This window comes from Portunus trituberculatus, chromosome 40, assembly GCF_017591435.1.
Source record: "Portunus trituberculatus isolate SZX2019 chromosome 40, ASM1759143v1, whole genome shotgun sequence".
Lineage (NCBI taxonomy): Eukaryota > Metazoa > Arthropoda > Malacostraca > Decapoda > Portunidae > Portunus > Portunus trituberculatus.
Genome location: NC_059294.1, coordinates 5,776,729 through 5,798,674, shown reverse-complemented (window position 1 = coordinate 5,798,674; position 21,946 = coordinate 5,776,729). Strand labels below are relative to the sequence as shown.

Here is a 21,946-nt window from a genome sequence, read left to right as displayed (position 1 = left end):
TTAATTTATTTGCTGATGATGCAAAGCTGCTAAGAGTTATCAAAACCAGGGAGGACTGTCTGCTGTTCCAGGAAGATATAAACTAGATCTATGAATGGAGTAGGAAGTGGAAATTGTTGTTTAATGCCAAGAAATGTCACATAATGGAACTAGGAAAGAGCAAAAGACCGATATGGAGCTATTTAATAGGAGAGGAACAAATACTGAAGACTAAAGAAGAAAAAGATCTGGGAGTGATTATACAGGAAAATCTGAACCCCGAAAAACACATAAGCAAGATATATCATATAAAATGCTGAATAACATAAGAGTGGCATTTCAGTACATGGACAAAGATATGATGAAAAGAATCATTACAAGTATGATACATCCAAGGCTGGAATATGCAGCAGTGGTGTGGTCTCGAGCGCTGAAAAGGATATAAGAAGATTAGAAAGGATACAGAAGATTGCTACAAAGATGGTATCGGAATTAAATGACCTAACATATGAAGAACGACTGAAGGAAATGGGACTACCAACCTTACATGATAGAAGAGAACGAGGGGACCTAATAACATTGTACAGGATAGTCAATGGCATTGAAAAGATGGACAAGGAAGACCTGGTACTGGTGATAGAAGATGGAAGGACAAGAGGAAATGTAAAGAAGATCAGGATGAGGTAGTGTGTGAAGGATATTGGAAAATACAGTTTTCCACACTGAACGGTGGAGAAGTGGAATGCATTGAATAATGAAGTTGTTACAGCACATAATCTGCATAACTTCAGGGAAAAATTTGATAAATGGAGATAGGACACTATGAGCCCCGCTCGAACCCTGTACTATACAACTAACCTAAATACACACACACACACACACACACACACACACTGAGCTCGCTCCGTAATGGGTAGGTTGGCTGGGTGACCAGCAGACGACCGTGGTGGTGAATTACACACACACACGCACGCACACACACACGCGCGCGCACACAGCTTAGCGTAGTGCAGTGGTTCGCACGCTCTACTCACAACCGAGAAGGCCAGGGTTCGAGTCCCAGTAATTAGGTAAGGGATGTAACTCTAGGGGTTGTGGCCTCGTTTCTCCCGATGTGTGGAGTGTGTTGTGGTCTCAGTCCTACCCGAAGAGCTCTGAGCTTTGAGCTCTCCATAATGGGGAAAACTGGCTGGGGGGTGACCAGCAGACGACCGTGGTGAATCTCACACACACACACACACACACACACACACACACACATCTGGTATCACTGACAAGATGGAGACAGACGGACGAGAAGACACTCCAAGATCATGAAGAGTCAATGTTTGAGGAACATTGAAAAAGTAAAGCTTTCCACATAGAATGGTGGACATCTGGAATGGTTTGGGTGAAGAGATTGTAACAGCAGAAAATGTGTGAATATTTAAGGGAAAGTTCAATAAAAGTAGATATGGAGACAAGTCATTATGAGCCCCGCTAGAACCCTGTGTAATATACAACTAGGTAATTACAAGTGTTTCAGAATATGGTTGTTTGGTCAGTGAAGATATTTAAGTGTTTATGAGAAAACATCAGTGAGTCAACCATACCAATTGTTAGGTACAGGAAACATTATGTATGACAAGTTACATTTATTAGACAGAATCTTGACCCAATTTTTTTTACAGGTTGGAAATATGGGAAGCAGGGAGGAAGGCAACTTTGACAAGTTTGAGGACATAAGACATCAAGGAAAAAAGCAAGTGAACACCAAGGAAATAACAGATGAGTTTTTCTTGTTCTTGTTACTTTTGTTCTGGTCTTGACTTAGTGCTGCAGCTTAAGTGTAGCATTTGTTGATATTATAGCAATTATTACGGTAAAATTGTAAATATATCATTAGCACCAGTTTGGTTTGGTATATATGAGAGAGAATCTAATGACTTTCTATTTCCCATCCTGCAGGAACCAGTGAAAGACATGTAACCCTAGTCAGAGTCAATGACAGGAGAGGCTGTTAAGAGAATGTCACCACTATCATCTGCAATAACTACAGCTACAAGAGGAGTGGGAAGCCTTCAGAATCAGTGCTGGCCAGGACACCTCAGCTCACTCCTGAATGGGACAACAAATGGCTCATCCAATAAACTGTGGTCTGGATCAATAGCTTCCTGAGTGCATCAATTGGACCATCATCCTGCCTGCCTAGGATGCCTTCCCTCACTCACTCCACTCAAGATGTAGGTAAGTGGGCCAGTGGCCTAAAATACCCTCAAAAACTGTACTAAGTCAAAAATACTCTGAAGACTCTGCGAAGATATTGTAGTAATGTAGCAATTTTTAAATAAAAGCACTTGTTCCCCACAAAATCTCCAGGCAGTCTTTTGAGTACTTTTGACTTCATACAGTTTTTTTTTTTTTTTTTTTTTTTTTTTTTTTTTTTTTTTGGTTCTTCAATACAGTTTTTCTAGGTTATTCAGGAACCACTTTTCCCTGGGTAACACAGATTTTTAGGTTATTTTTATTTAGACTATTTTGGAACCACTTTTGCCTGGTTAGAACTGTTTTTTGGGGCAATTTAGAGGTCACTTGTATCCTGGGCAGGCAGGAGGCTGGCACAGTTTGGTGCAGGTCAAACACTGGAATCTGTTGAATCCAGACCATGGTTTCTTTGGCAAGCAAGCCGCTTCATCATCCTCTTCAGCGAGTTCCAAGTCATTGACTTTTTAATTAGGAGATGCTTTCTGGAGTCTGTACCTGCAAACAGATTGAACACCATACATTACAGCCAGATACAATATTTCATTCAATAAAGCCTATTTATGTAGCTACTGAGTATCAACAAGTGACTGGAACCACTTGTCAATAAGGGAAAATGGCAATTTGTTTCCATATTGGAAAAGATTGTAAATGACACTTATCACTAAATATTTTAACTAAACTGAAAAGTAAAATATTGAAAAAAAAATAGACATGTCATGTATATCACTATTATCTATATATCTCGTCTGACCTACTGAGATCATTCTCAACAAAAAATGTCTCAATCATATAACTTCTCAAATGAACTTAGTAATGTCTAGTAAAAATAGACAGAACATTTATTCTATGAGCAGCATTTAACAGAAACAGCATAAAGATCATGTAATGCAATGTTTCACTTACCTCACAGTTTTGTCTATGAGAAGACTGGGAGCTGGGAGGCTTAGTAATGTTCTGAGAGAAAAGTTCTCCACCTGATACTGACAAGAACATCCACACTTTCTTTAACTGTAATGTGATACCTCTGAAAAAAAGGACACAAGATGTCACAGATTGGTCACAAAACATACCTCTAAGTAGCTGCTGAATCTCATAATTTTTGTCAAGGTTCTAGTTTATTTCTTTTGTACTGCAGATTCATACAACGTACAGATACACTCACAATAGAATGGCTGTCAGTAGCAAGTTAAAGCCAACTGAAAGAAAATTGTAGGTGGCTGGGCGGTAATCATTTGTTGCAGAGTAGACAGTTTTGTAGAGTGGGGCAGCGCCCAGAACCACCAGTGTCTCTGCCATGGCCATCACAGCAAACACTTGACCTGAAGAAGCAAAACCAAAGTTAATTCAGACTATATTTTGTTGCCCTTGGCCAGCATCCCTTCTTGCATTAAAAAAAAAAATTGTTGGCAATGTCAAAAAGAGTCAACAATGTGTTTTGCAATAAGAAATCTCTTATTAAGAACAATAATCATGAAATAAAAATTCTAAGAAACCAGCACATGATATTATAAATACTTGCTAACCAAAACTGTTGCTCACCAACTTGATGACTGCCAGACAGTTTAGAGAGCAAGGAACGAATAGCAACAGGAGCCATATTTTTACCACTGCCAAACACCGCACCTGCCGATTAGACATGTGTAAATGCTAGCAATCACTTTTTTTTTTTTTTTTTTTTTTTTCTTTTTTTTTTATACTATGTGGGCTTTTCACTGGAATTTATGAGCTAAAGGGGATACTTTTTGGAGTACCTCCTATCTCGAAGCCCACCCGCTAGGAAACCATTGCCCCGAGTGAGGAAGCCCAACCTACACTCGGACCGTGGACAGGATTCGAACCCGTGCGCTTGGAGACCCCCCAGACCCCAAAGCACGCATGGTTCCACTGTACCACGGCGGCCCCCCTCCTTCCATTATGCATGAAGTGACATGAACAAGGATTAAACAAGAAAATCAAGTACTAGTTAATATTACAAAACTTTATTTCATTATTATTAACCCATATATTATCCGTAATTGATGTTACTTATTATTTTATAATTTCAATCGTATCTTGATGTGCATGAGAGTGCATCCTTGCAGAGAGAGAGAGAGTTTTATTACCTGCCCACATCAGCCATGATAGGCTACTGGAGGTGACACAGCCATAAAATATACTTCCTACAGTGCGCGAGATGCCTCCGAGCACCCCAATCCAGCCATCAGAAACATGGGCCACCAGACTCAGTAAGGGAACCACCACCACCATCACTGTAAAAAAAATAAATAAATGAATAAATTGTCAAAGTAATTTTTCAACAAGAGGTAAAGCATACAGTAGCAACCTGCATTTATACAGATGCTGATGATCTTCAAACATGATGCCATCACAAACATACAACATTCCTTAAAGTCAACTATATATATGTTCATCTTAGCTCTTGCATCTCTCAATAGCAAAAATCTAAAACTACAGTAATATTCAGTCAAAATATTTCTATTACTGGAAGATAGCATGGTTTTGGCAAGAACTATTAAAATAACCAAATTCTGTGCCTCTCAATGATAAGTCCACTTCATTTTACATTATAGAAAATACTGTGTGTAGGGATATGGATAACAAAATTAATATAATGCATAACTGATACAAGTTTGGTGGAATTTTTATTTATGTGTTTTCATATAGAATTGGCAATCATTATAACATTGTAAAAATTGGACAAGTATATGACATAAGCAAATAATTCCAGATCTCTTTGTTTGTTGTCATTTCATTATCACAGAAATTTATACCTGAGTTTAGTTAACAATGTAACAGCATAGGTTATCAAGATAGCCTTACCAATAATCAAGACCAAGCACAGATGAGAAAATTAGATCAACTCACCACAAACACTGAGTAAAGATGAAAATGTGCCCCAGTGACTGTACTGAGTGTGGTTCCAGCCCATGGCTTCCTGAGTGAATAAGTATTTCACATTGCCTTCACCTGCAATTGTCAAAAAATACATATATCTATAAAATTCATTCACTAGATACACACTATATATTATTTTCTAATATGGTGATCTTCTGTTGTTCAGTTGTACATCTTTCTGAAATAGTGTATTAAATGGAAAAAACTTGTAATATGATCAGAATATATGTGATTCACAAGTATTTTTTGATAGAGACATGAGCAGTGTTAAAGATTATGATTCTTACCCCACACAGGCAAAGCATCTAATAACATTGCTAGAATAAGGAGGAGAATATAAGCAGTCACATGGTGAGCTCGTGGCTGTACTGTCACTTGCACTGCCTGGTATAAGTGGCCCACGTCACAAGATTCTTGGCACTGCTGGCAGTTCCTCTTAACTTGATGCTGAAATACATACACATCTCATGGTTATTAATACCTCTTTGTTCTTGTCTTGCAGAAATAAAATAAAAATCAAGAAAAACATCAGTAACATAGTTTATAATGGCACAAAGTGTCATTTCAAGTAAAGCACTAATATAACACTATAATACAAAAATTGAATTAAATATTACATTTTCCTTACTTCTGTGTTGTCTACTTTCCTCCTCTCACCATGGAATCTCACAACCACATAAACAATAGTTGCTGCATAAAAGGCCATGACAAAAATATAGACAGCTCGGTAGCCACCAGCCGCCATCAGAGGATCAACCAGTGCCAGACCCACTGGGGAGCCAAGGTAGTAGGCCGCATCCAGGAGGCCCATACGGAATGTGCGCTTCACTGAAAGTATATTCCTACTTTCAAACTGGTTGAAAACAGTCATGGTACAAATCATTTCTGCAAAAGATAACCAACTGTGATCTCCATTACTGAGGGCAAATTTCAAGGCTTACAATGAGTGCCTTTGTGGCTATAGCAACAAACTTCACCCACATTTCTCTCCCACACAATCTTAATTTTTGTATCTACTGATCATGTGAAAGCACTTTCTAAGAAGACTAAAGGACTACACAAATGTATTTATCTTTAATGAATCTGGATATATTACTTTATCATTTAACACAATAAATCCAAAAGAGGAATCATTAATTATAGTCAATATGCCACTTGATCACTTGTCACTCCATCATTGGAGTACAACAATATAAACCTTAACCCTGATAATTTGACAGTGCAATGCACTTGTCATCACAATTTAGAGAATCAATGTACGTACTACTACCCACCACCTGAAAGGTTTCATAGTTTCAATCCCAATGCTGCAACTTTTTGTAACGAATTAATTACTGTCCGGCAATAGTCAGTCATGTTATTAATATTTCTCTATGCATGCCATCAAGACTATACATACTAAACCAGTACAGTGTTCATTCTGAAAGGTATGCACTCCTCAAATGATTTCACTTCAAAAAATACTGGTGGCTATAGTTGTGGGGCACTTCACTGACATGAAGAATGTCTTGTGTGTGTCTAGTTCAAGATAACTGAATGTAATTTCCATTGTACATGATCTTCAACATATAGAGTATGTATTATAGTAATGAGATATATTGTGTTTTGGAATAATTGTGTATACATAAAGGTCAGTTTTGTTTATGTTTCTTTACTTTTCACAGGGATGTCATTATCAGATTTGAATCTCCAACTCCTTCATGCTCCAGTAATGTTCAACAGTATTTCCATTAGTCCATGTTATAAGAATTCCTATAAAATGGACACATCAAATAAAAACTAGAATGCCAAGAGAAAACATGGTAGGAGATTCACGGCAGACTGTGGCAGCAATAGTGACATAAAAATTATAACGGCACTGCCCTTCCACGATAATATTTTTAATACCCTTCAATCACTGTAATACTTGCCAGATTTTGAGGTGTCAGCCAAGTAAGCAAAACAGATCATGAGAAGTGCATGAGTGCCCCCACTAAGGGAGTAGGGCACAGAGGCCAGAAGGACACTCTCCACAGGCAATGATGGCATGAATGAGATGATCAGGTACACCAATGCCTCTCCCAAAAGGCCACAGATGGAAATAATGAGAGGAAGTTGTCTACTGTAGCGGTCACTCCACGATCCCAGCATCAGCAGCCACACAGCCTATCAAAGTGTACTTCTCATAGTGTTGGTAACCTGTATTTTCAATTTCATAACTATAATTATTTGAGTTACAATAGTTGATATAGAACCTTGGAAAACTAGAAACAAATAGTTGGAATACAAACACAATGTGAGATAGACCAAGTACCTTAACTCCTCCCATTCTCTCTTCATCATTTGTCAAAATAAGATGCAGTATATTTTCAGATGAATAATAAGTTGCTTCTGTGATCCCAACCGATTGACTATATGAAAATCTTTCATCCATTTGTGAGAGGTGCCTCCCAGATGGATTATCACACCAATTAGTATGTAATTCAAAGCACTTCCCAAAAATTCAAAATTGTACATTTATTATAAATATATATTCTTTATATTGGACCAATACCTAAAAAAATCACCCCTAAGTAGATTGTAATCCAAAACTATAAGATTATCAAGAATCGCATCAAAACTTGTCAGAAAAAAATTGTTTCATCCTCCAATTACTAGTTAGTACTTAGTCTGGACATATACCAAAACAAACATGCAGTCATAATCTATATAGAAGCTTATCATTTTGGAATAATTAAGGCAAAGGATGACAGTATGAATGAAAGAGTGGTGTTCATATGTCTCGAACATGAATGTGACACAGCTCTTTGGGTCAGGAACAGCCATACCCGGAGTACCAAGATAGTCTGCTTTCACTAAATATTTAAAAAATGAGAAATACATCAGAATAATTTGTGAATACCTGTATAATCTCACCTTGATAGAGGTCTCAAAGATTGAGCGGTACATTAGCAGGCTGCTCACTACATCCATCACAGTGCTCTGGTCCTGCGAGTGGTGCCTCAAGTCTGAGCAGATCCTGTCACTCAACCCAACATTTACCTTGCATCAATCAGAGCCACAAGATTAGAATAACTCGTATCAGTTCTTTACAAAAAAACAACTTAAAGAATCAAGATAATATAATATCAACATCAGTTTTAGACATATTACAAGGAATTCCAGTGAATCATCAAACAATGGTCATAAGACAACAGCAATTAGTTCAAGACGACATTACCCAAAAATAAGTCCTAAAGAAAAAGAATTCTTTATTTCTAGATGGCATGATATAGCATTACTAAGGTAATGTACACTTTAATTATATTTTATAACAGCATACAGTAGGGAGGCGGTGGCATAGTGGATAAGGTGGTGAGCATGGGATCGGGCAGACATCCACACGTAGGTTCGAATCCCACCACGTGCAGCCTTAAAACATTTTGCCATTTGTCAAGTGGTTTAAAGTTACCTACATATCACCATGATACACAGGTTCTAGGTGGTTACACTCAAGATGAGCTTGGGCGGTGATATGGGCCTAATATGGGTACCACTATAAATAAAATTGCCTGCGCCACTAATGGGAGGAAGCTGAACAGCGCTTCCCATACACTCCTCAAGTGTGCCTACAGGCGCTATAGGCCTTACCGTAAAAAAAAAAAAAAAAAAAAAACGACCATCCTAGATGGCTTGTTGTTGATGAAATACTTTTGATAAATATGTCATGTCCCCTCAATGGAAATGTAAAGAATAAATAGTCACAGCACTAGTGAAAAGACCCTGTATATTTTTCCAAAACATCTACTGGAACATCACCTACACCTGTATATTATAAACATTATAACTGATGTGTCAAAGAAGGGAATATCAATAAAAAAAATTATAGAGAGACAAATGAAAAGAAACTCACAGCACATGCTTTGTCAACTTGCAGGTCTTGTGATGCCAACCACATCATCTGGGAACACATGTTGTGCACAAAGAGCACTGGCTCCACTGTCACTTTCCGAAAATTAAATCCTCCAGCAGACCCACCGGTAGAAGCGGGCTGAGCAGCAGAGGTAGGTGATGAATCCTGCACCTCATAAGCCTGGTGAAACAATTCACTACTGTTGTAACTTTGTAAGGAAAACAGTTGGGGAAAAAAAGTCACAAAGATCTTCCTTTGGGATATCTCCTAACACTTTGAAAAAATATAAATAAATTAAATAAATAAAAATAAAGAACAAATTGTTGAATGAAGAATATCAATTTCAATGTTTACTAAATCACCACAACATAATTCTAAAAAAACCTAGCTATTGTAGACAAAGACTTTCTAAGCAGTACACAGAATAAACAGCATTAATTACCAATACATGAATAGCACTATACTTATTACAGTATACCTGGTCTATATCAGCCATGTTAGACTAAGGACCAACTGGCAGTACTTCACCTTCAAAGACCGACAACCATACTGATCCAGACAGTCAAGAAAATATGTAATGGCAAGGACTGCCACTATCAGGTACTTGAAACTTACAAGCAGTCTTATCATCCATTAACAGCATGTTGTACTCTTTATCAAAATTCTCTCTCTCTCTCTCTCTCTCTCTCTCTCTCTCTCTCTCTCTCTCTCTCTCTCTCTCTCTCTCTCTCTCTCTCTCTCTCTCATCAGTAAGAAAAAAAAAACAAGTAAAAGAAAAACCCCTATCAGAGAGAGAGAGAGAGAGAAAAAAAAAATTTACCTGTAATGGACTGTTACACAGCCTAGGGGTGGGATTCCCCGTGGGAATGACAGCAGCATCAGACCTGTAGTGTCATCAAGGCCATCAAACCTCAGCCCTTCTGTCTGACTTCCAAGTCCATTGTGCCTGGGCTTGACTTTCACCTTCACTTCACCTGGTATTGCACCTGAAAACATTAAGGTGGTCATAATAAATTACCTGAAAAAGTAAAATCTGAATGATGACCGTGAATACTTTAATAAACCTATCACTCCATTAAATAACACATTACTCAGCAAACATCAAGGTTACAAGCCCATGCCAGCAAATAACAAGACTATGGCTTAAAGACATATTTATCAGGCCAACTCGAGGCTGCTACAATTATCCTGAAATTGGGCCATAAGAGGCAAATCCATGTCAGACCATTTCCACATACATTTTGTCTTTTTGTTGTAGAGGGTGGTGGACTGCTGATATTGGACCAATGTTAACATTTTACAGGACACACACACACACACACACACTCGGTAGCTCAGTGGTTAGAGCGCTGGCTCACACTCAGAGGACCGGGTTCGATTCCCAGGCGGGTGGAGATATTTGGTGTGTCTCCTTTCACGTGTAGCCCCTGTTCACCTAGCAGTAAATAGGTACGGGATGTAAATCGAGGAGTTGTGACCTTGTTGTCCCGGTGTGTGGTGTGTGCCTGGTCTCAGACCTATCCCAAGATCGGAAATAATGAGCTCTGAGCTCGTTCCATAATGGTAACGTCTGGCTGTCTCGTCAGAGACTGCAGCAGATCAAACAGTGAAACAAACACACACACACACACACACACACACACACACACACACACGTAGTGTAGTGGTTAACACGCTCGACTCACACTCGAGAAGGTCCGGGTTCGAATCCCGGAGGCGGCGAGGCAAATGGGCAAGCCTCTTAATGTGTGGCCCCTGTTCACCTAGCAGTAAATAGGTACGGGATGTAACTCGAGGGGTTGTGACCTCGCTTTCTCGGTGTGTGGAGTGTGTTGTGGTCTCAGTCCTACCCGAAGATCGGTCTATGAGCTCTGAGCTCGCTCCATAATGGGGAAGACTGGCTGGGTGACCAGGGACCACACACACACACACACACACACACACACACACACACACACACACACACACACACACACACACACACAAGAGCCATGTTATGAAAATGGGAAGAAGTAGATACAGATCAAACAGGGATTGCAGGCTGGGTAATGAGAAAATTAAAGAGACCAATGAGGAGAAAGACTTAGGAGTAACCGTGCAAAACACTTTGTCACCGGAGAAACACATTAACAAGATATTTTTGAAAACATATAACATGCTTCAAAATATTGGCCTTGCATTCCCCTACCTAGATGAAGGAATGATGAAGAAGATATTATGTACCTTAATAAGACCCCAGTTAGAATATGCAGCTTGTGTCTGGTCACCGCATATGAAGAAAAATGTGAAGAAGGTTGAAAGGGTACAGAGGCTGGCAACAAGGATGGTACCAGGACTCAGGGAGTTAGACTATGAGGAAAGACTGTTAAGCCACACCATAAGACACGCCAAGTTCTACAGAAGTGACAGATCATGTGTCTAACCTTCGTCACTAGAGTATAGTTGAAGTTATAAGGTTTTTAAGGGTATTTTTAAGTTTCTAGTGAGTCAGTAATAGAGTAACAATATTTCTGAATTATAAACAGGATAAACACTTGAGAACCCTGCTAGTCATCTCTGTGGCCTTAGAAAACAGTCTTGGTGAGAAAGCAGAGCGTTTTCAATAGTGATTTTTACGTTCTAGTGACAAATTAAAATTTCTGTATTGTTAACAGGAGAAATACTCTTGGGAATTTGGCTAGTCATCTCAGTGGCCTTGGAAAACAATCTTGGTGAGAGAACAAAGTGTTTGCAAGGGTGTCTTTAAGGTTCTAGTAACAGATTAACAACATTTCTGCATTATTAGTCATCTGTTTGGCCTTGGAAAACAGTCGTGGTAAGTCACTGGTAAGAGAGCACAGCGTTTCAGAGAGAGAGAGAGAGAGAGAAACTCCCCCACCCCACACACACACATTAACACTCATAATAATGATAATAACACTGCTGCTGCTGCTACTACTACTACTACTTCTACTTCTACTCACACACTTCCATTCCTCATTTCAGGTGGGTAACAGCAGGAAACACTGAGAATTGAAGGAAATGTTGACGAGTTGACACGGGGAAGGACGGGGGTTGATGGGGTGGAATCTAGGTACGGGTCATGGTGGGCGCTGGGCGGTCTGAACTGGGGTATACATAACCATCACCTTATTTAGCACAGTAATGGCTATTTATATACTTTGGTGATTGATTCTGGCTTTGCTTCGCTCTCTGGGTCTGAAAGTACAGGGGCGTGCAGGCAAACATTGGTGGACTGACCTGTGGGAAGTCACGGTTGATGTGCCGCTGTGGCCCAGTATTTACATACGTAATTCATTTTAAAAATCACCACAAGTAAAAAAGCGCCCAGACTGGTATACACTACACTTTTAGAAGCGACAAATCATTTAACTAATAGTCAAAATATAACATCCTTACCGGATGGTTTATTTACAATGCTTGTTAGAAGACCCATAGGACATGGAAGTGTAGATGCGAGTAAGAAAGAAATCAATAGGCGTGTGGAAGAGAAAGGAAAAGCAGAGTGGAGGAGGGGGATGAGTGAGAAGACAACGCTAGAATGGTATCGGAGAAAGGACCGGCCTAGGCGTGAAAGTTTTTATGATGGGAGCCATGGGGGGGAACTGCTGTTCAGAGCCAGGACCAAGTCCCTGGAGGTGAACAGCAGGGTGTATAGGTGGAAGACTGGAGGAAGCAAGGTGTGTGAGGTATGCGAGACGGGTGTGGATGAGACAGTAGAACATTTGATGCTGGAGTGTGAGGGGTATGGGTGTGCAAGAGACAGGATGTTAGGTGTAGTGACAGAAGAGATAGGAGTAGAAGCATGTAGTGAGATGAGAGAGAGGAATGCTAGGGAATGGATGGAGTACCTGCTGGGGCTGTGTGTTGAGAGACAGGTAAATGGTCGGGTGATTGAGGGTGTGAAAGATTTCTTAAAGAGTGCCTGGAGGGAACGTATGAGAATGATTGAAAGACAGGGACCCCTCAGGGATAGGGATGGGGATGGGGAACAGGTGTGAATGTGATGAATGATGAGGGAGGGGAGGGAGGGAAAGTATTAATGCTTCAGACTTCCTGCCCCACTCTTCCATTTCCAGGTGTGTATGGGAGAACGCCGATCCAAAGGCTACACCGACAGCAAGTGCTGGGTGACTCCCAACTCAAGCTCAAGCTCAAGCTCAAGGTCCAACGAAAGATCTCTAAAAAAAAAAAAAAAAAGCGCCAAAACACACAAAAATGTCGAGATGGAAAGCACAGCCAAACTACATTATGTTACAATTTCTGAATACGAAAAATTTTCGCTTTTCAGCCAAATAAAGAAAACAGATTCATTGTCGTATAAAGATTTCGGTTTTCTATTTTGGAACCGTTATTTTTTTCCTTTGAAAATACGAATAGACTAAATTTTATGGAATATTGTTACTTGGGTCATGTTTTTCATATTTTTTAAATGTTATATCAAGCACCAAAACAATCCTAGGCGTACTAATAAAAAAAAAAAAGTTATATATTACGCAGTGACATTAATGTTACTTTTTCGATAAACCAAAACAAAGGTAGACTCGATTCTATTGTGGATTGAAACTTGCTTTACTATGTTGATAACAAATCAGATATCAGGACAATGTCAACTCCATTAATAAAGGAGAAATATTTTAACCTTTATGCCTAGATGTTTTTTTAGGGACGATTGGTGTGACTCAACCTCTCCCGCCCTCACTCCCACACTCCTCTTCTCCCTTTCACTTCCACCTCCTCCTGCTCCCAGAGTCCAGAAAACACTTAGAAACACATGCAAAACCCGAGATAAATCACAAAACACGTTTAAAGAATAGTTTCAGTATTAGCGAGCGGCGGTGGGGTCGAGCGGAGTGGAGCTGGGTGGGGTGGGAGCAGGGCAGAAGCCAGGTGGTGGTTGGTTGAGACTGGAGAGGGTACTTTTTTTTAAAGCTCGGGTGGTGGTGGTTGTTGTTGTGGTGTGGTGTAGTATGATGTTTTGCATGATGGTAGTGGTGGTGGTGGTAGTGGTGTGGTGTGGTGTGTTTTGTGGTAGTGGTGGTAGTATGGTGTGTGATGGTGGTGGTGGTGCTATGGTGTGTGATGGTAGTGGTGGTGGTGTGATGTGGTGTGGTGGTGGTGGTGGTATGATGTGGTATGGTATGATGGTAGCGATGGTGGTAGTGGCGTGATGTGGTGTTTTGCGGTGTGGCGATGGTGGTGGTGGTGTGGTGTGATGGTGGTAGTGGCGGCGGTGGTGGTGGTAAGGTGTGGTGTGTGTTGGTAGTGGTGGTGGTGGTGGTTGTGTGGTGGTAATGGTGGTGGTGGTGTGCGGTATGTTATGGTGTGTGGTGGTCTTTGTGGCGCGGTGTGGTGTGTAGTGCTGTTGTGGTGATGGTGGTGGCACTGGTTGTGGTTGGTAGTGTTGGTGTGGTGTGATGTGCTGTGGTGTGGTATGGTAACTGCTACCAGCTGAACTGACGTGTGTGTGTGTGTGTGATGGATGACTTAGTTTTGATGACATCTATTTATATTTTAAGATCACTTCAGTATGTTTCCTTTACTTGTGCTTACGTGCATAATATATGAAAAGGGCAAACCTAGTTTTGTAAGCAATAACTCTAGAAACGTAAATTTGAGGACTATGTTTATGTTTATATAATTTGTGGCTAATAAACTATCTATTCGTGTGTTTTTCACCTCCTCACCTCGGTCGTCTGCTGGTCACCCAACCAGTCTTCCCCATTACGGGGCGAGCTCTGAGCTCCTAGACCGATCTTCGGGTAGGACTGAGACCACAACACACTCCACACACCGGGAAAGCGAGGCCACAACCCCTCGAGTTACATCCCGTACCTATTTACTGCTAGGTGAACAGGAGCCACACATCAAGAGGCTTGCCCATTTGCCTCGCCGCGCCGGGATTCGAACCCGGCCCTCTCGATTGTGAGTCGAGCGTGCTAACCACTACACTACACGGTGTGTGTGTGTGTGATTATATAATGGGAATCTCTCTGATTTCACTCTGATTTTCTGTGTGTGTGTGTGTGTGTGTGTGTGTGTGTGTGTGTGTGTGGCCATGCAGTCTCTGTTCCATCAGCCTGCCGTAGTCTATTCTTAATGGCTGTTTTCTAGTGTCCCTGTGTCCTTATACCTCCTCCTCTTTCATTTCTTTCATTTCCTTCTTTCCATTTCCCATCTCTGTTTTATAATCAGACCACTGCTCCTCTCTCTCTCTCTCTCTCTCTCTCTCTCTCTCTCTCTCTCTCTCTCTCTCTCTCTCTCTCTCTCTCTCTCTCTCTCTCTCTCTCTCTCTCCTAGGGGAATCAAGAAAACACAAGCAGTTATGCAAATATTCCAATACATTTTAGTAACAAAAACAATCATCAGTCACAATACAGATTAAAACAAAGAAAATAAATAAATAAAAAAGACATACTGAGAGCCTGCGCGCGCGTACACAACAACAAAACAAAAATAATAGAAAACTAAGTGAATAGGACCTGAAAAATACCCATACCAGAAAAAAAAAATTAAAAACACTATAGAATCTTAGTTAGAGGCTCCGTACAGTTATGGGGGGCTTGTAAATCCCCAGCAACACCCCCAACATTTGTCTCGTGCAAAGTCACGTAAATAACAGGTATCATGCTCGTCAGAATACTACCGCTGTGTTGTCTTACTCTGCTTATCCCGCCTCCTCTACTGGGCAGCTCGCAAGTGAAGGCGGCAAAATGCTCAGTTAACATTTATTCACTAATCTGTGTGTCTGCTGTGAACTTGCGGTGATCAATCAGCCAAGGAACGCGACAAGCACATTACATTGTTATTCCTTTCACAGCGTGAGATTTGTTAAACTGATGAAGAACCACATTATGTTAGCAGTTTACTTCTATATAAAGGGGCACTATTGGGAAAATGTTGCTTACCTTATGTAGCTACAGATTATGTGTGTGTGTGTGTGTGTAATTCACCACGGTCGTCTACTGGTCACCTAGCCAGTCTTCCCCATTACGGAGCGAGCTCAGAGCTCATAGACCGATCTTCGGGTAAGACTGGGACCACAACACACTCCACACACCGGGAAAGCGAGGCCACAACCCCTCGAGTTACATCCCGTACCTATTTACTTCTAGGTGAACAGGGGCCACACATTAAGAGGCTTGCCCATTTGCCTCGCCGCGCCGGGACTCGAACCCGGCCTTCTCGATTGTGAGTCGAGCGTGCTAACCACTACACTACGCGGGTGTGTGTGTGTGTGTGTGTGTGTGTGCGTGAGCACCTTTATTTACGTTTTTCTGCTTCTTCCTTTCATTCCTTTCCCAACCGCATCCTTCTCTCTCTCTCTCTCTCTCTCTCTCTCTCTCTCTCTCTCTCTCTCTCTCTCTCTCTCTCTCTCTCTCTCTCTCTCTCGATGTTGATATTGCACTGTGTGTGTGTGTGTGTGTGTGTATAGTTGTTACTTACGGGCCACCTTTTGTACATTTGCCTGGCACTACGGTGCAATAAATCAATCAAATCAAATCATTCTCTCTCTCTCTCTCTCTCTCTCTCTCTCTCTCTCTCTCTCTCTCTCTCTCTCTCTCTCTCTCTCTCTCTCTCTCTCTCTCTCTCTCTCTCTCTCTCTCTCTCTCTCTCTCTCTCTCTCTCTCTCTCTCTCTCTCTCTCTCTCTCTCTCTCTCTCTCTCTCTCTCTCTCTCTCTCTCCTCTCTCTCTCTCTCTCTCTCTCTCTCTCTCTCTCTCTCTCTCTCTCTCTCTCTCTCTCTCTCTCTCTCTCTCTCTCTCTCTCTCTCTCTCTCTCTCTCTCTCTCTCTCTCTCTCTCTCTCTCTCTCTCTCTCTCTCTCTCTCTCTCTCTCTCTCTCTCTCTCTCTCTCTCTCTCGGCTAGGACGTGCTCACTCAGCGCTCTTCAACGCCTTGCTGCTGTTTTGATTTGCTGAAACGAGCTTGTTCTACGCGGCGGTGTTCCTGCAGCTGGTGGTAGCTCTGCTGCAGCCGCCTAGGTCTTCCTCCCTGATGGCCTGCTCCGGCCCTGCTGTAGCGTCGTGCCCTGACTTTGACCTGGCGTTGTTCGACCCCGAGGATGACTCCGCTGTCGTGAACCACTGGCCTGACCTGCCTTCTGCTGCGCCGCCTCACCACCCTCCACCCGCTCCTCGTCATGGTGCCCCCCAGCCTTCCTCGTCCTCCGGTGGTAAGCGGCCTGCTGAAGACGCCCCTGATTCGCCTGCTGGGGCCTGTCAGGCCCCCGCTGCCAAGACTGCCAAGGGTGCTTCGCTGGTGCATGATGAGCCTCCTCCTCGCCCTCACCTGCCTGTTACTGGTGCTTCCTTTATCACCCCTGCCCGGCCCTCGCCTGTCCTACCAGTATTTACTCCACGAGACAGCTACGTCAAGCTCACCTTCAGTGGCAGTCCGTCACCCGAAGTTAAGCTCCGCTGGCTGTCTGCTGTCACCAAGGCGTTCCACCTGCGGCGGGACGAGGCTGAGGTCAAGATGGCTGCGCTCACCTCCCGGTTCGTGTACGTTTCGAGGCAGCGCAAGGACATACTGGAACGCATCACATCCGGGGAATTCCTGTCCCTGCCTCTCGTCCCTCAGGACTCACCCGTGCGGCCACGCAAGTACCCTCAGTTGCTCCTCACCCGCTACCCAGTGGATGTGGACCACCGCCTCGCTGAGCAGTACCCTGGGGTATACTCGTCTCGGCGCTTCGTTCAAGATGGCTCTCCAATCAACCGCATCGTTATTGTGTGGAGCCTCCCTGACCCGCCGCCAGACACTATTGCCTTCGACTTCCTCCCTCTTCTGCCTGCGTGTGAGGTGCGGCGGCTCCACGACGACCGTCCCTGGTGTTATAGGTGCTGGGGCATTGGCCATATCTGCCTCCCCCAAGTGTGCCTGGTGTGCTGCCGCCCACGAGTCCCGTGAGTGTCCTTTCCGCTGTGTGTCCGGGCCTCCTCCTGCCTCTACCTCCATCGCCGAGCCTCCACCTCCACCGGACCCGTCTCGCTGGAAGTGTCTCCGCTGTCTAAAGCCGGGTGTCAACGTGTGGCACGGCTGTGCTCGTCGCCGGGCCAAGTCTGCCGCCTCCGCCATGGCCCCTCCGCCGCCTCCCTCCCGGACTGTTCCTCCTCCTTCCCAGTCTGACGCTGCCCTCCGTCAAGTTGTTGCGTCTCTCCAGGCTCGGGTTTCGGCGCTTGAGGACCGCTTCGCCTCCCTTGATGCCCGGATTGATGACATTGTGTCCGCCCACGCTGCTACTGCCTCCCGACTCACCGCCTTGGCCGACACCCAACAAACGATTGCCTCCTCTGTCACCCAGCTGGCTGAGAAGATGGACTCTGTTGCTGCTCGCCTGGAGAAGTTGTGTGAGCTACTCCCCGCTCCTGCCCAGTCTTCCTCGAGTTGTCCGTCTTCCCCCCCTCACCGGTCTTCTACCTCGAAGCGCCACGTTCGTCAGTGACTCGCCTGGAATTACTCTCGTGGAAGGTGTGTGGTGTCGCCAGTTATGACAAATTTCTTCAGCTCAAGGCCTACGTGTTCTCCCACTGTCCTTCTGTTATTTTCCTCCAGGATGCGTTTCCAGGTCGCCCCAACCCTGTTCCTCAGCCTCCTTCCCTTCTCGGTTACATTCCCTAGTTACATATGGTGCGGAATGGTCTCCTCTCTTATATTCACAGCTCTCTGACGCACCGTCTTCTCCGCTGCTCTACCGACCCGGATGTGACGTTCCAGCTCTTTAAGGTGGAGGTTGGAGATGGTGTTCTGCAGCTCTGCAACATCTACTCGGCTCCTGTTCGTCTTCAGCTTCCTGCTGTTCCGCCTCCTATGGTTAGGGGCACAGTGTATGCGGGGGACTTCAATGTTCGTCATGCCGCCTTGGGTGATCGTGCTGGTGCCTCTAATCGCTCTGGTGTTCTCCTACTCTCTTACATCGACAAGCCTCACCTGACCCGCTGGGACACCGGTGGCGCGACTCACTTCCGGGGCGGTACTCTGGACCACATTCTCACCTCTGGTTTAGTGTCTTCCCGCGTACAGTGCTCATCCGTGCCTTCTCTGTTCTCTGATCATGTCGCTCTTTTCTTTCGCTATTCTCTTCCTTCTACGCCTCCCCCTCCTGTTTCACGCCTTCGTCTTACTATTCCGCCTAAGTATTGTCCAAATTACATCTTGTACATGTCCCGTTTTTTGCCTTCGTTTGACTGTTCTTCCCCTGATTCCCTTTATTCCAGTCTTGTCTCCGCCACTCACGACTTCTACAGGCTTTACGTGTCCCAGCCACACCTCCAGCGTCGCCCTGCTCCTAACTCGTGGTGTCTGGACGCCCGTCTTCAAGATGCGCGTGAAGAGGCAGAGCGTGTCGGGCTGCTATTCCAGGCTGACCCATCTCCTGAGCTGCTTCGTCACTACCAGCAGTCCCAGGACGATTTTACTGCTCTCCTGGAATGTGTGAGTACGGACTCCTGGCAACGGTTCACTGACAGTATTAATCACCAGATCAGTGTGGCTTCCATGTGGCACCTGATTCGGCGCGTAGTGAAGAGGACGCCCGCTACTGCCCGCCACCACTCCCCCGCCGTGTTCGCTCAGCAGCTTGTTGATGAGTGGTCAGTGCAGTCAACTCCGGCCAGCCTCCCAGGACGCTCTCTCCTCCTCTTCTCCGCCAACTCCGCCTGGTGCGTGCTCTGTTGCAAGAGGATGACGAGGACGCTGTGCTGATCACTGGGGACGAGTTGCACCGTGCTCTTCTGAGGCGTAAGGCCTCCTCCCCTGGGGATGATGGTATTACATACGCCGTGCTACGCCTGCTGCACAAGGTCCCTGGCAACCCTCTCCTTCGCCTCTTCAACCTGTGTCTCCGTGATGGTTGCTTGCCGCATGCCTGGACCACTAGTACCGTCATACCAATTCCCAAGCCCGATTCAGTCAAGTTCCGCCCCATCTCCCTTACTTCCTGTTTTTGCAAGGTGCTGGAACGGATCCTGCTCACTCGTCTTATGCACCGTCTGGAGAATCGCCTCTCCCCGCGTCTCTTCGGCTTCCTTCCCCAGCGCAGCACCCACCACTGCCTCCTCGACTTGTATTCCCGCCTCTCCCGTGACAGTGTGGTGGCTTTTCTAGACCTTAAGAGCGCCTTTGATATTGCTAGTCGAGACATTATTTTAGATCAGCTTGTTGCTTTTGGGATTCGGCGTAATTTGTTACGGTGGATGAAGGGCTACCTCAGTAACCGGTCTTCTCGTGTCTTCTTCTGCGGTTCTTACAGTTCTTCTCGTAGTTTTCTTCTTGGTACACCTCAGGGGGGTGTCTTAAGCCCTTTTCTTTTCAATGTTTTGATGCATCGTCTCCTGACGTCTCTGCCTGTTGTTCCTGGGGTTACAGTTACATGTTATGCTGACGATCTGTGTGTTCACTCTTCCTCCCCGGCTCACCTCCAGCTCTTTCTTCATTCTTTTTCTCATGCTTCCGCCACATGTGGTCTTGTCATGTCCCCACAGAAAAGCAGAATCTTCTCCTGCCGCCCGCCTGCCACACTGCCGGAGTTCACGCTTGGGGGCAGCGTCGTCCCCCTGTGCTCACAGTACCGCTACCTGGGTGCTCCAGTCCGGATCTCGCCAGCTCTCCCTGCCCGACGTCAGCCCCATCCGATCGTCCGTGACTTGCTGGATCGTCTTCAGCGTCGGCTCCGCCCTCTCCGTTGGCTCACCAACAACTCTTCTGGTATCTCCATTCCTGTGGCTCGGACTGTCTATCTCACCTTTATACGCTCTGTAGTTGATTACCTCTCCCCTGCCCTGATTCAACTTCCTCGGTCTGCTTTGGAGCCTCTGGAAGTCTTTCAAAACAAAGCGTTGAGGGTGATTCTTGGCTGCCCGCTTTCTACCAGGATTGTTAACATGCAGAAGGAGTTACAGATCCCGTCTCTTGTTGAAAGGATTTATTCTAACGTCACCTGCCTTACAGTAAAGTGTCTGCACCTTCCTCACCTCTCGCCGCACTTCACAGCATTGGTCCGGGACTCTCTCCTCCCTGCTCCGCCCGCTCCTCCTCTTCTGCCTTCTGGTCGCCGTCTCATCAGGTCTGTCTCTTCCTCTCTCCGTAGCCTAAATTTACACGTTCTTGCGGCTGACATCCCGCCCGGCCCCCTCCCTGGATGCTCCCTACGCCTGTGGTCAGCTTCACCCCTACGAGGAAGTGTGATCCGCCTCCTCTCCAGCTGCAGCTGGCCTTGGAACACATTGCGCTGGTGACCTCCTCCTCCCCCTGCTTCTCATCGCCTCTACACCGACGGGTCGCTGCAGTCGGATGGTGCTGCTGGTGGAGCTGTCTTCTCGCCCGACTTGCCGCCGCCTCCATGGGGTTGGGTCGGCCGCCGTCTTCGTGATCATTCCAGTTCAACGTTGTGCGAGCTCCATGCCCTCCTGGATGCAGTTAGTCTTGTTTGTCAGAGAGGTGTGAGTGCTGTGATCATTTGTGACTCTAAGCCCGCTCTACAGTCTCTTTCTGCTCTTCATCCCACCCACGTTCTTGTTGTTCAACAAATCCTTTCCTTTTTGTCCTTGTTACCTGCTCGCGGCCTTTCAGTCAAGTTTATCTGGGTTCCTTCTCACATAGGATTACTTCACAACACCACCGTGGACCGCCTAGCGAAGGAAGCCTGCCGTCTCCCTCTTTGTGGTGCTGGTCATCCCCTCTCCCTGCCCTGCTACCTCGGCAGGATCCGTTCTGCTGACTTCCTGCCTGGTCAGCGCCGCCGCGGCGTCGAGAGGCCCTACAGTGTCACCATCAGTCACTATGAGTCCGTTTGCCGCTCACCATATTCCTACCGCCGCCGTGGTCTGATGGTGCGGCGAAACAACGTGGTGTCTGCGCGCCTACGGCTGGGCTACCGGCCACCGTGGCAGGTTGCTGGGGTGGTGGGGGAGCCCGCCTATGCAGCCTATCGCCTATGCCACGCTCCCCAAGCCAATAC

General features: G+C 44.8%; 1 protein-coding gene and 1 long non-coding RNA gene across 5 annotated transcripts; one reads left to right on the top strand and one right to left on the bottom strand.

Annotated features, from left to right (window-relative positions):
• Positions 1 to 2,068: 2,068 nt before the first annotated feature.
• On the top strand, positions 2,069 to 13,625 carry LOC123516171. 2 transcript variants are annotated; one of them, XR_006678110.1, is made up of 4 exons: positions 2,069 to 2,205; positions 9,014 to 9,140; positions 9,463 to 9,589; positions 13,069 to 13,625. It is a non-coding gene; the product is annotated as an uncharacterized LOC123516171 (long non-coding RNA). The 2 variants fall into 2 exon arrangements; XR_006678111.1 differs by lacking the exon at positions 13,069 to 13,625 and adding an exon at positions 11,975 to 12,097.
• LOC123516169 (proton-coupled folate transporter-like) lies at positions 2,469 to 9,953 on the bottom strand. Of its 3 annotated transcripts, none has more exons than XM_045275334.1 (12): positions 9,810 to 9,953; positions 8,990 to 9,169; positions 8,014 to 8,139; positions 7,029 to 7,263; positions 5,747 to 5,946; positions 5,406 to 5,565; positions 5,089 to 5,190; positions 4,326 to 4,472; positions 3,763 to 3,846; positions 3,386 to 3,542; positions 3,127 to 3,247; positions 2,469 to 2,718 (listed from the first exon to the last, which is right to left on the bottom strand). In XM_045275334.1, the coding sequence occupies exons 2-12, from the start codon at positions 9,047 to 9,049 to the stop codon at positions 2,692 to 2,694; spliced, it is 1,419 nt and encodes a 472-aa protein (XP_045131269.1). In that variant the 5' UTR covers positions 9,050 to 9,169; positions 9,810 to 9,953; the 3' UTR covers positions 2,469 to 2,691. The 3 variants fall into 3 exon arrangements, with proteins under 3 accessions (XP_045131269.1, XP_045131270.1, XP_045131268.1); XM_045275335.1 differs by lacking the exon at positions 9,810 to 9,953 and adding an exon at positions 9,518 to 9,583; XM_045275333.1 differs by lacking the exon at positions 9,810 to 9,953 and adding an exon at positions 9,468 to 9,538.
• Positions 13,626 to 21,946: the final 8,321 nt, after the last annotated feature.